We start from the raw sequence: 13,233 nt of genomic DNA, 5'->3' as shown, positions 1-13,233 counted from the left end.
ATTAACAAAGCAGAGATGAGAGCATTTATGTGGGCTTTACCTTTTTTATCAAATTGTATACATTGTTGGGAGTGTAGAGTGGGAAACCGAGTCACATGTCCATCCAATTTAGGCTTAATCAGTTTTGCCTTTATTTAATACAATTTAAAACAGAATTAATCTTACTTATAGTGTCTGGACATACATTCCTGCCTCACAAGTAATAACAGACAAGACAGAATAAGTGAATGTTCCCAAGTTAAGACATTCTGGGGCACTGAAAAGTCCTTCCTTCCTCCATGACATCAGTCCTCCTCACCTGCCTGGATCTCCTGTTCGGGTGCTTCGGTTTCATTCGTCGATTTCTGATCCAGCATTTCTCCAGCCCATTCTTATATATATTTTCTTATTTTTTATGTATTTTACATATGTATTTTATACATATTTTTACATATGTACATGTTTTTGTATATGTACATATATATATATATATATATATATATATATACACACATAATTTTATATATTTTATACATATTTTCATACATTTGCACATTTTCTATTGCTTAATTTTCCTCCATTCTTTAGTCAACACATTATCCATTGAATTTTACATAACCTGTTCATTAATTATGAACAAATGTTAATCATCTAATATCTACAATTTTCTTGATGTAGAGTGCTTCTTTGACTCGGGAATCACCAGAAGAAACTCTCTGCCCTGCGTTAAGCAGAATGTCAGACTAGATGATCAGCATTGGTCCCTTATGGCCTTTTAATCAATGAATCTATGATATACGCCATGACTGTAAGCATAGCCTGCTGAACCTGTGCAAAATGCCAGGGAATTCAAGAGCCAGCTTCAAGAGTTGTTGTGTGATCTGATCAGGTTAGGCATTGAAAGATCTTAGTCTTACATAGGAAACTGTTCATAAGTGCTGAGAAATATTATTTAAAATTAGGCAACAGGGAGCACCGGGGAAATCCATTAGACAGCCAAAAAAACTCAGCCCAACCCAACCCAAATCCTAAAATGCTGCAATGGACCGACAGAGCAGGAAAAGGAAAAGCCTAAATGGAGTTGTCTGTAGAGATGGTTTGGATTTTTCCATCATTAAAATTTTGGTGAAAATTGTAAAATTTGCAAAAACCAAGGTGAACATTTTATGAAAGGATTTCCATTTTAAGCTTCTTTTTTCTTTGACATTCCAGATTTTGAAGATATTTAAAATGTGGGGTTTTTTGGTAACACAAGTTTCTCTTCCCATTCTCCTGATAGGTTTACAAGTCCAATTTTTTCAAATGGCAACATTTCAATTAAAAAGTGAGGGTCATCGGCAGTAATTCAACAAAACATGTATTTATTTCCCTCATTCCCCCTGTTTTAAGTAAGTCTAATTTTCATTCTCTGTTTTCGCCGATTGTGTGAAAAGATGCTCCTCTCTACTGTTTTTCTAAAGGCTCCCTTCGCATCTTTGTTCTTCAGAGTGTATATTATGGGGTTCAATACAGGTGCTGCAACTGTGATCACGAGGGAAATCATTTGATCACTCTTTGGGGTGGAGATAGACTTGGGCCTCAGGTAGGTAAAAAGGTCCATTCCGTAGATCAAAGTCACCACCCTGAGATGGGAGGAGCAGGTGGAGAAGGCTTTATGCCTTCCCTCTGCCGTCGGCAGCTTGAGGATGGTGGAGATAATGCAGATGTAGGACAGGGTTATCAACAAAAAAGGGCCCATAATGAACAAAACTGACACAGTCAAGACCATAATCATATTTTTGGATATGTCCATGCATGCCATCTTCAACACTGGTGGGATGTCACAGAAGAAGTGGTGGTTGCGGTTGGAGCCACAGAAGGGCAGACTGAACATCCAAGTGGTCTGAACTACTTCCACTGAGATGCCGATGATCCATGAAGTACCCATGAGCTGTGCACATGCCTGGCCACTCATGATAGTTCTGTAGTGCAGGGGGTGACATATGGCGATGTAGCGGTTGTACGCCATTGCTGCTAAGAGGCAGCATTCATGTCAGGCCCATGATGGAGATGATGTACATCTGGGCAGTGCAGCCCGCGATGGTGATGGTCTTTTGGTCCACCAAGAGGTGAACCAGCAGCTGAGGGACCACACTGCTGGTGTAGCATATTTCCAAGAATGACAGCTTCACCAGAAAGAAATACATGGGGGTGTGGAGTGAGGGGTTTAGCTTTATAAGGAGGATAACAAGCAGGTTCCCCATCAGGGCGACTGGGTAGGTGACCAGAAGCACCAGAAACAGAACAATTTGCAGCTTGTTAAGGTTTGAAAACCCCACCAGGATGAACACATCAGAGATGGTCTGGGTTCTCTCCAGGGTCACTCTCAGAATAGGTCGTCTGTAAGGGTGGCAAAGAAAGAGACTGAATCTGAGGAATACTAAACATGTGGATGTGAATCAAACAATTCATACTGGTTTCCTTTCTGTTGGGATGCTTCAGACTAAAACCTGCTGCAATTCTGTATAGAAATATATAACTGGACCCAATCATCATCAGGCATAAGCTGGTGTAGCCACATTGATGTCAATCAAGCTGTGCCAATATAGGTCAGCTGGAGAGCCGACCACTTTGACACCAGTGGAACTACAGCTGATTTACAACAGACGGGGGTCTGATGAATTGACTCTGAATGAGCTACATTACTTTATACCAGCAATGGAGGTATACCAGTTTCCAGCATCGGGGGTTCTATTCTTCTTCTTTGAACACATTTTTTGTCTGTCTCCATGGAAATTAAAAAAGGGATCTTTTCTCCTTTCTGCGTTTCTTTTGTTTCCCACTCAGGAATGTTATTCTATTCTATAACAATGTTTACCAAAATAAGATTTCTCAAAGAGGGCAATTATTTTTATTTATTTATTTATTTTTGTGGCATCCCAGGAAGCTTCTCAGGAAGGTGGGAAATTAGCATCTTCAAAGTCCTATTGTTCTCCCCAATGGCCAATCCAGACTGATTGCATTCTGTGTGGTGGGCGTTTTCCAGGTGTAAACCAACTTGTAATTGTTACATAGTCAATAGTCCTAAATTCAAATACAGTAATGATACATGCATATAAATAGGATAATCATATTCAGCAGATCATAAACTTTCCAATGATCTTACACAAGACCCATCTTGCATAATATACATCTTAGATATGCTATAACCATATTATAACATTATTTCTATGAAGAATATGGGGTATAGTGTTTCACACACACATCCATAGATAGATAGATATGAATACAGTCACAACCCAGGTGCTCAGAAACACACACTTTAAGATTCTCTGCCACTGTATGGAAAATTCAAATGAAGAAACCAATGACTTAATCCTGGTCCCATTGCAGACTGGGGCACAACACAATGGACTTCAGTGGGAGAATGGTTGGGGGCTTAAGTCATTCATCAATAGCCTACCTTGATTAAGAAGAGTAGTTCCCTCTCCCAGCTGCAGACGCTAAGTGTGTTGAAGGAAAGAGAGGTGTTTTTATTTCATTCACTGGCTTCTGGGACCTACTCCCTAAAGGAAATTTCTTGTAATATTCTTCAAAGGAAGAACAATACTGCCTCAACCTGCAACAAAACAAAATTCACTAGGGAAATCATTTGGTAGAAAGTTGTATCATCAATCATCATCATCGTGTGTATTTTCTAGATGAAAATCATAATAGGATTTACTAACTGTGGTAAATTGTGTGATAAAATTTTGTCTAGAAGAAGGAATGATTTGTCCAAAGCAACACAACACAGAGTCGGGGTTGACTAAGGTGCAATGCCCAAGGCTCATGACTCCGGTTCCCCGATGTTCAGATTGTGTGCCCCATTCTTGTCTCAGAACCACGATTAGAACCCAGGAGCTCAGACTCCCAGTCCCAACTGCTCTAAACTTTAGGCCCCACTCCCCTCCCAGAGCTGGGAACAGAACCCAGGAGTCCTCAGTCTTAGACTCCACTGTCCCAATCACAGGGCCCATTTCCCTCCTAGAGGACCAGATCCAAAGCCCATTGAAGTCAGTGGGACTATTCCCTTTTACTCCAGTAAGTTTGCAGTGGGACCAGAATCAGGGCTAGTTCCCAGGAGCATTAGAATAAACTCTGTGTGGAAGCTGAGAGGTGCTGGGGGTAGTGCGCTTCAGGGAGTGGGGTGATGAGCTCAGCTGGGAGCACTCTCAATTCTAAGACAGTGTTGACCCCATTACTCCAGCATGGAAGAAGGAGGCTGTGCTATTCGGACTGTGGTGGGATTCTCAGTTTGAGGCACACTTCCCCCTTAGTCAGTGCTGGAAGCAATGCCCCAGTGTAGCACCAGTGGGCGCTGATCTATAGGGATGGGCCTGGAGGGCTCTGTGGGATGTTCTCAGCTTCATTGATCCCATCGTCCCAGTTCAGCAGTAAGGGGTGCTGTACAGCAGGGAATAGAGTGGAGGACTCATTAAGGGACATTCTCCTCTGTGGGTCAGTGTAACCCCCAAGCTCCAGACCAGCTCCAAGGGATGACATGCTGCAAAGAGCTGGGTGGGGTCTAACCTGGTGGGGCTCGGTTGTCTCTTGGTCCATGCTGACCCCTTGTGCTTCAGCAGGGCACCACGTGGCCCTGTGCCGCAAGGAGCAAGGTGAGGGGCTCAGCTGTGGACCATCTCCCATCAGAATGGCTGCTTAGCACAGTGCCCCAGCATGGCGCTTGCGAGACCTCTGCTGCAGAGGGTGGGTAGGGTGGATTAGCAGGGGGCGCTCTCCCCTTAAAGTTGGTGCTGACCCTCAGGAACTCATCACAGTGGAAGGGGACACTGTTTCTGGTGGATGTTATATCTTTTGGATGAGCTGTAAATGAAAGACCTTTCCTGACCACCGTGGCCATGAATGAGTCTATGGGGCTGTTTACAAGTGGAGGGGACAGCAGTGGCACATACACACACATTGAGCATGGCTCATTTCCTCCTGTGGGGGGGACAGTCACTCACTCACTCACATGAGCACGCACATACAAACTGAGAATGGCTCATTACCCCAAGCAGGTAGAGACAGTCTCTCTCCCTCTCTCTCTCTCTCTCTCACACACACACACACACAGACTCTCTCACATACACATGCTGAGCAGGGCTCATTCTCTCCATCTGTGGACAACAATCTGTTGCCTGATCTATTGAATGTATCTTGATCATATTACCAGTTTACTTCCCCTATTCATCATTCTGAAACTTGGTAGGTTCTTGTCCCAAGATCAGGCCCAGTATTATCAGAATCACTGTTCAGTTGGGAACTCCCATGTGCCTGGTTGCAACACTCACACTTAGGAGATTACATTATATGGAAAATGGATTTATTAACACAGTTAGGAAATTCACAAACACTCCATCCCAGCACGGCAGGTAGCCATAATACAGAAGGAGCTGAGCATCCCTATACTTACACTACCCCTTGCAAAACAACCCAAAGAGTTAAGTACAGAGGGGTAGCCGTGTTAGTCTGGATCTGTAAAAAGCATCAGAGAGTCCTGTGGCACCTTTAAGACTAACAGATGTATTGGAGCATAAGCTTTCGTGGGTGAATACCCACTTCGTCAGACACATGTAATGGAAATTTCCAGAGGAAGGTATAAATATGCAGGCAAGAATCAGTCTGCAGATAACGAGGTTAGTTCAATCAGGGAGGAAGAGGTCCTCTGCTGGCAGTTGAGGTGTGAACACCAAGGGAGGAGAAACTGCTTTTGTAGTTGGCTAGCCATTCACAGTCTTTTTTTAATCTGATCTGATGGTGTCAACTTTGCAAATTAACTGAAGCTCAGTCCAAAGAGAAACCACTGAGCTTCAGTTCATTTGCAAATTTGACACCATCAGATCAGGATTAAACAAAGACTGTGAATGGCTATCCAACTAGCCCGATGAGCCCAATGCTAGCATTTCTCCAGCATTTGGGCTCATTTTCATATGTGTTCTCATACATGTTGCTATTCTCAATTGCCCCCAATCTTTATCCAACACATTATCCATTGAATTTTACAGAGCCTATATATTATTCATGCACAAGTGTTAATAACCTAATGCCTAAAATGTTCTTGCTGAATTTGTAGTTTCTGGAACATGTTGCCCTAGGCCACTCTGCTTCTAAGTTTCTCAGAGAAAGGGAGTTTTTTGTTTATCATTACATGTATGTAACTCTCACTTCTTCCAACGTGACACATTGCTTATCTTCTTAACAGTATCATTTTAAACAAATCAGCAAATTATATCAAAGAGAAATAATAAAAGCCAAAACATATTGCTAGCCAGTGCATCTTAAAAATGCATTATAGGGATATTTAGGGAAAGAAGGCATATAGTCCTGTAATTGCTGAGCTAGGGATAGAGGATTTAAATTTGTTTTTTTTTTTTTTATATGTAGGCAGTGATATAGGGAGACAAGCCAACAGAGTAGTATTTCTCATTATAAGAATATACAAATGTATGTTATCATATAGTTATACAAAGATGTACCATATACACAGGCTTTTGGTGCAATATTGTGATACATTGATCGGACCACTTATATGAGTTTATAACACAGCTATTATTTTACATATGTAATATAAACCATGTACAGTGCTTCTCTGACTCAGGAATCACCAGGTTGAAATTCTCTGCCCTGTGTTAAGCAGGATGTCAAACTAGATGATCAAAATGGTTCCCTATGGCCTTTTAATCAATGAATCTATGGTATGCACCATGATCTGCTAGCATAGGCTCTGAACCTGTGCAAAATGCCATAGAAGTCAGTAGCCAGCTCCCTGAGTTGTTGTTTGACCTGATCATGTTAGGCATTGAAAGATCCATCAGAGTCTTACATAGGAAGCAAATCATAAGTGTTGAGGAATGTTATTTAAAATTAGACCAGAGGGAGCACTGGGGAAATGCAATCAAGAGACAGGCCAAAAAAATCCAACCCAGGAAAAGTAGAAGCCTAAATGGACTTTTCTGTAGAGCAGGTTGGAATTTTTCAAGTATTAACATTTTGATGAAAATTGTTAAAATTGCACAAACCAAGTTCAATGTTTCATGAAATGTTTCTCATTTTGAGCTTACTTTTTGCTTTGACATTTCAAATTTTGAGATATAAAATCAAGAAACTACTTGGATTATATTTTCTCATTTGATTTTTTCAATTAAGTTTAAATCTGGTTCTATCAAATTTTCACGAAAATTTAAATATTTAAAATTTTGGGTATTTTTGGTAAGAAAAGTTTCTCTTCCCATTTTCCAGACAGGTTTACAAGAGGTCAAAGCTTTTCAAATGGCAAAATTTCAATTTAAAAAATGAGGGTCATCGGGAGTAATTCAACAAAACATGTATGAATTTCCCTCATTCCCCTGTTTTAACTAACACTATCTTTCATTCTCTGTTTTCTCCAATTGTGTGAAAAGATGCTCTTCTCTACTGTTTTTATAAAGGCTCCCTTCACCTCTTTGTTCCTCAGAGTGTATATTATGGGGTTCAACACTGGTCCCACAATTATGTTCATGAGGGAAATCATTTGATTACTTTCCGGGGTGAAGCTAGACTTGAGCCCCAGGTAAGAGATAAGGGCCATTCCATAGAACAAAGTCACCACCATGAGGTGGGAGGAGCAGGTGGAGAAGGCTTTATTCCTTCCCTCTACTGATGGCAGCATGAGGATGGTAGAAATAATGCAGATGTAGGACAGGATTATCATCAGGAAAGGGCTCATGATGAACAGCACCGACACAGTGAAGACCATAATCTCATTTTTGGATGTGTCCGTACATGCCATCTTCAACACTGGTGGGATGTCACAGAAGAAGTGGTGGATGCGGTTGGAGCCACAGAAGGGCAGGCTGAAGATCCAAGTGGTCTGAACTACTTCCACCGATATGCCGATGATCCATGAAGCACCCGCGAACTGTGCACACGCCTGGCCACTCATGATAGTTTTGTAGTGCAGGGGGTGACAAATGGCCATGTAACGGTCGTATGCCATGACTGCTAGGAGGCAGCATTCCGTCAGGCCCATGATGGTGATGACGTACATCTGGGCAGCACAGCCTGCAATGGTGATAGTCTTTTGCTCCACCAGGAGGTGAATCAGCAGCTGAGGAACCACACTGCTGGTGAAGCAGATTTCCAAGAAAGACAGGTTCACCAGGAAGAAATACATGGGGGTGTGGAGTGAGGGGTTTAACTTTATAAGGAGGATAACAAGGAGGTTCCCTATCAGGGTGACCAGGTAGATGACCAGAAGCACCAGAAACAGAACGATTTGCAGCTTGTTAAGGTTTGAAAACCCCACCAGGATGAATACTTCAGAGATGGTCTGGTTCTTTCCTGGGTTGCTCTCAGAATAGATCATCTGTATGGGGTGACAAAGAAAGAGACTGAATCTGAGGTTCTATTTTTCCTCTTCGAACACATTTTTTTCAGTCTACATAAAAAATCAAAAAGGGATCTTTCTTTCTTTCTTTCTTTCTTTCTTTCTTTCTTTCTTTCTTTCTTTCTTTCTTTCTCCTCTGAGAATGTTATTCTTTAGCCACATTTACCAAATAAAATTTCTCAAATGAGGGCAAATTCTGATCTCATTCGGCTCTTAATCATGAGAATTGTTATATGAATGCAAGTATTCCCACTGCAGTTACAACTCACAAAAGTGAGGACTACTCACATGAATAAACTGATGCTGCTGAATCCAATTGGTTTGAAGCCCTTTGAAGAATGAGAAGCTCGATAAATGGTGAAAACAATGGGGGATTTTGGCCTTTTGTGTACTAAAAATGTTATTCTTCCCTAAATATTAGAGAACAATTATAATCATTCCATCCTTTATCATCACAGTATCTGAAATGCATTTGTTTCTCTCAACATACAAAAGAAGAGCTAGGGCCAGTACCTTTGCTGGTGTAAATTTTAACAGCTCCATGGGTATAAAAAGAGCTATACTTATTTACACCAGTTGAAGATCTTTGTCTTATGACATTGCTATAAAGAATTTTACAAGAATGAAGATCCTAGAATGTTAGAAGGTTTTCCACAGATGTTTTACTTCAAGGTTACTTGTTGACAAGGAACTTCCTAATAATGGGCATGAAAGTGAAATGACAGAGTTGAAATAAAAATGAGCAATAACAAAGATATTGTATTTTGCATACCCTTAGCACCTTCAATATGTGGCTCTCAAAGCAACACATCAAATAATAGTGAGCTACTAAGGGGGAAACGGGGAATAATTAGGGGAATGATGGGGTGAAGAGACTGGGTTTACACTGCGAATCAGCATTCCTGATACCTGAAACTCTGCCATTGCTACAGAACCATTCTCCTGGAAATTGAACACACACACACACATACACACACACATACACACACATTAAAAGGGAATGAAGTAGAGAAAATTAAATCCAATAACCAAAGCACACTGTAGTGGAGCTCTATGCAGAGTGCACTACACAGAACAATTTAAAACAAAAGGGAATGTTTTTCTCTAAATAGCGAGACCTGGGGAAGAGGTGGGAATTCTTCTGCCTCTCTTAAGAGATACTCTGGGGAGCCTCTATTGATGTTTGTGAGTACTTTCCTCACCACGACCATTGCACTAAATGCAGAGCTGGCTGGAAAATGTGAAATTCCAATATTCCAATATTTGTTTTCACCCTGAATGTATATGAAAAGTTGAAATAGCGAAACCCCTAATTTCGATTCAGAAGAGTCTATATGAAATCAAATGGAAAATTGAAAACTGCCATTGACATCAACATTTTTTCATGGAAAACATCAATACTGATGAAATCATAGTTTCAGAAGGGATTTGGATTTATTTCTTTATTTGTTGGCTGAATTTGGATGGGCAAATGTAGAAATTTACTCATCATTAGGAGTAAGGTCTGTATAGATGCTTTTCACTGGCAGTTGAGTGATATTTTCACAGCTCTTGAAGGCATCTGGACACTCCATTTATATACAGGAGAACATGAAATCAACAAAAGAAACAGACATTATGTGTAGAGCCCTGCAAATCCGCAGGTATCCGCTTTATATCTGCGGATATCCGTGGACTATTTTTGCAGATAGCAGCGCAGATTCAGATACAATTTTTTTACGTGTGCAAGGCTCTGATGGTAGCAGCCGGGTGGGCAGCTGTGAGGAGCTGTGGTGCGGACCCTCTACATGCACTGGGCGGAGGTCCTGGGGGCAGGGACACGGGCCGGGGGCTGCTCTGGGCTCCATCCAGGGCAGGTGGATGGTCCATTGCAGCTCCCCACAGCTGCCCACCCAGCTCTTACCATGGCCGGCATGCGGCTCCAAGCAGGCCCCCCTGCCGGAGCCAGAGAGCTGTGCAGGCAGCTGTGGGGAGCCTGGGTTCCTCCACCTGGCCTGGGCGGAGGGCCCGAGCAGCCTCCAGCCCATGTCCCTGCCTCCCAGACCCCGCCTAGGGCCAGTGCAGGGACGCAGGCTCCCTGCAGTTGCCAGTGCAGCTCTCTGGCTCCAGAGGGAGGTGGAGGGGCTCAGAGCCCTAGCCTGGCCATCCTAAGAGTCAGGAGGGCAACTGTGCAGAATCGCCGTGGTCGCTCCACCTGCCCGGTGTGTGGGTTCTGAGTAGCCCCCGGGCAGTTCCACAGGTCACCCTCCCCTCCATCTCCAGCAAGGCCAGCATGGAATCCAGACGGGGACCGCAGCAGACCCTCCACCTGCCCGTGGGGTGGGGTGAGGGGATGAGAGCAGCCCCAGGCTGTGTTCCCACCCCACAGGATCCCCACCTAGCTGAGGGCAGGTGGAGGGTCCGCGACTCCCGCACAGCTCTCCCCGACCAGGCTCAGGCAGAGGTGGGTCTCAGAGCCTCAGCCTGGCCATGGTAAGTAGAGCCCTGCAAATCCACAGATATCTGCAGATATCCACATCCATGCATGTGAATGTCTGCAGACAATTTTTGTGGATTATGTATCGGATGCAGATATGCATTTTTTGTATCTGTGCAGGGCTCTCATTATGTGGAGAGAGGGTTGAAGTAAATTCAGCTAAAAGAGACAACCACTTAACTCTTGGGCACCAGGTGTGGTGCATTCACCATGGTCGGATCCTAGGAGTGGACTCTCCTATTAAAAGAGATCAGATTGAGCTCTCCCAGCCAACTGTATTCAGATCCAAATAAAAGACCCATCTCAAGAAAAACATTTCCACTTTGATTCAATGGATGATGATAAGGATTGGGGAACTGAGGGCAGTAAGGAAGAGAGGAGGGAGAAGCAAGAAACACTACCAACAAAACAACAACAGCAACAAAATAATAAATAGAGCTATGGCCTGATGATGGGTATGTCTAGTACTTATCTATCACTCTGGTGGGCACTATGGAATTATGGACCATAATTTCACCAAGAGAAAATTAGCAAAACACCACTGAAGTCAAGCTTATGACCTGACCCATGATTGTTAATTAGTTCAGTTCAGAATGATAGATTCAGAGACCAATAGATAGATAGATAGATAGATAATGAACACAGACACAACCCATATGCTCAGACACACACTACGATTCTCTGCCAATGTATGGAAAATTCAAATGAAGAAACCAGTGACATGATCTTGCTCTCATTGCAGACTGGGGCACAATGTCCATACACTTCAGTGGGAGAATGGTTGGGGGCTTAAGTTATTCGTCTATAGCCTACCTTGTTTAAGAAGAGTAGTTCCCTCTCCCAGCTGCAGACGCTAAGTGTGTTGAAGAAAAGAGAGGTGTTTTTATTTCATTCACTGGCTTCTAGGGCCTACGCCCTGAAGAAAATTTCTTGTAATATTCCTCAGAGGAAGAACAATTCTGCCTCAACCTGCAACAAAACAAAATTCACTAGGGTAATCATTTCGTAGGCAGTTGTATCATCATTATCATCATTATGTGTGTTTTCTAGATGAAAATCGTAATGGGATTTACTAATTGTGGTAAAGCGTGTGATACTTTTTGTCTAGAGACATGTTGAGGAAGAATTACTTGTTCAAAAACAACACAAAGAGCCAGGAACAACACCCAAGGCTCAGATTGTGAGCCCCACTCCGGTCTCAGAGCCACGATTAGAATCCAGGAGCTCAGACTCCCAGTCCCAACTGCTCTAAATATTAGACCCCACTCCCCTCCCGGAGCTGGGAACAGAACCCAGGAGTCCTCAGTCTTAGACTCCGCTGCCCCAACCATAGGGCCCATTTCCCTCCTAGAAGACCAGATCCAAAGCCCATCAAAGTCAGCAGGACTATTCCCTTTTACTCCAGTAAGTTTGCAGTGTGACCAGAATCAGGACTAGTTCCCAGGAGCATTAGAAAAAACTCTATGTGGAAGCTGAGCAGTGCTAGGGGGTAGTGTGCTGCAGAGAATGGGGTGATGGGCTCAGCTGGAAGCACTCTCATTTCTTAGACAGTGCTGACCCCATTACTCCAGCATGGCCGTAGTGGGGGCTGTGCTACTGGGAGTGGGGTGGGATGCTCAATTTGAGGCACTCTTCCCCCTTAGTCAGTGCTGCTAGCAGTGCTCTAGCGTGGCACTAGGGGCCGCTGAGCTGCAGGGACGGACTCTGTAGGATTTTCTCAGGTTGATTGATCCTAATGTCCCAGTTCAGCAATAGGGGTCACTGTGCTGCAGAGAAGAGGATGGAGGACTCATTAAGGGACATTCTCCTCTGTGGCTCAGTACTAACCCCAGTGCTCCACAATAGATCCAAGGGATGACATGATGCAAAGGGCTGGGTGGGGTCTCACTTCGGGGGGGGCACTATTGTCTCTTGGTCCATGCTGACTCCCTGAGCCTGAGCCAGGCACCACGTAGCCCTGTGCTGCAAGGAGTTGGGTGAGAGGCTCAGCAGTGGACCTGCTCCCGTCAGGCTGCTTACCACAGTGCCCCAGCGCTTTCTTGACCAACAGTTGTCATCAACAAGTCCTTGGGGCTGTTCACAAGAGGAAGAGGCAGCAGAGACATGTGCACACACACACTGAGCATGACTCATTCCTTCCAGCAGGGGATGGCAGCCCACAAACACACACACACACACACACACACACACATTGAGCAGGGCTTCGATTCCCTTGTGGTTACCTATCCGCTGTTTGCAACACTCGTCATTATGACAAAACAATAAACAGAGCCTTGTGATGTTTTGTGACTTAAACCTGTCTTATGAAAGGAGACTCAAAGAGCTTGGCTTGTTTAGCCTAACCAAAAGAAGGCTGAGGGGAGACATGATTGCTCTCTATAAATATATCAGA

At 43.5% G+C, this 13,233-nt stretch overlaps 2 protein-coding genes across 2 annotated transcripts; both read right to left on the bottom strand.

The window, feature by feature from the left end:
- Positions 1–1,363: 1,363 nt before the first annotated feature.
- LOC135975135 (olfactory receptor 10A4-like) lies at positions 1,364–1,987 on the bottom strand. The gene has a single exon (XM_065565187.1). It carries the CDS (start codon positions 1,985–1,987, stop codon positions 1,364–1,366), a length of 624 nt encoding a protein of 207 aa, XP_065421259.1.
- Positions 1,988–7,351: 5,364 nt separating this feature from the next.
- Positions 7,352–8,344, bottom strand: LOC135975134 (olfactory receptor 10A4-like). Its single transcript, XM_065565186.1, has one exon. It carries the CDS (start codon positions 8,342–8,344, stop codon positions 7,352–7,354), a length of 993 nt encoding a protein of 330 aa, XP_065421258.1.
- Between the last annotated feature and the right edge of the window lie 4,889 nt (positions 8,345–13,233).

This window comes from Chrysemys picta, chromosome 13 (genome assembly GCF_011386835.1).
Source record: "Chrysemys picta bellii isolate R12L10 chromosome 13, ASM1138683v2, whole genome shotgun sequence".
NCBI classification, from domain to species: Eukaryota; Metazoa; Chordata; order Testudines; family Emydidae; genus Chrysemys; species Chrysemys picta.
Note: the sequence above shows the minus strand (reverse complement) of the source record. Positions and strands in the feature narration are given on the sequence as shown.

Bases quoted from the DNA above. Each gene is read 5' to 3' on its own strand.
- LOC135975134 (XM_065565186.1), bottom strand. From the start codon at position 8,344: ATGATCTATTCTGAGAGCAACCCAGGAAAGAACCAGACCATCTCTGAA.
- LOC135975135 (XM_065565187.1), bottom strand. From the start codon at position 1,987: ATGGCGTACAACCGCTACATCGCCATATGTCACCCCCTGCACTACAGA.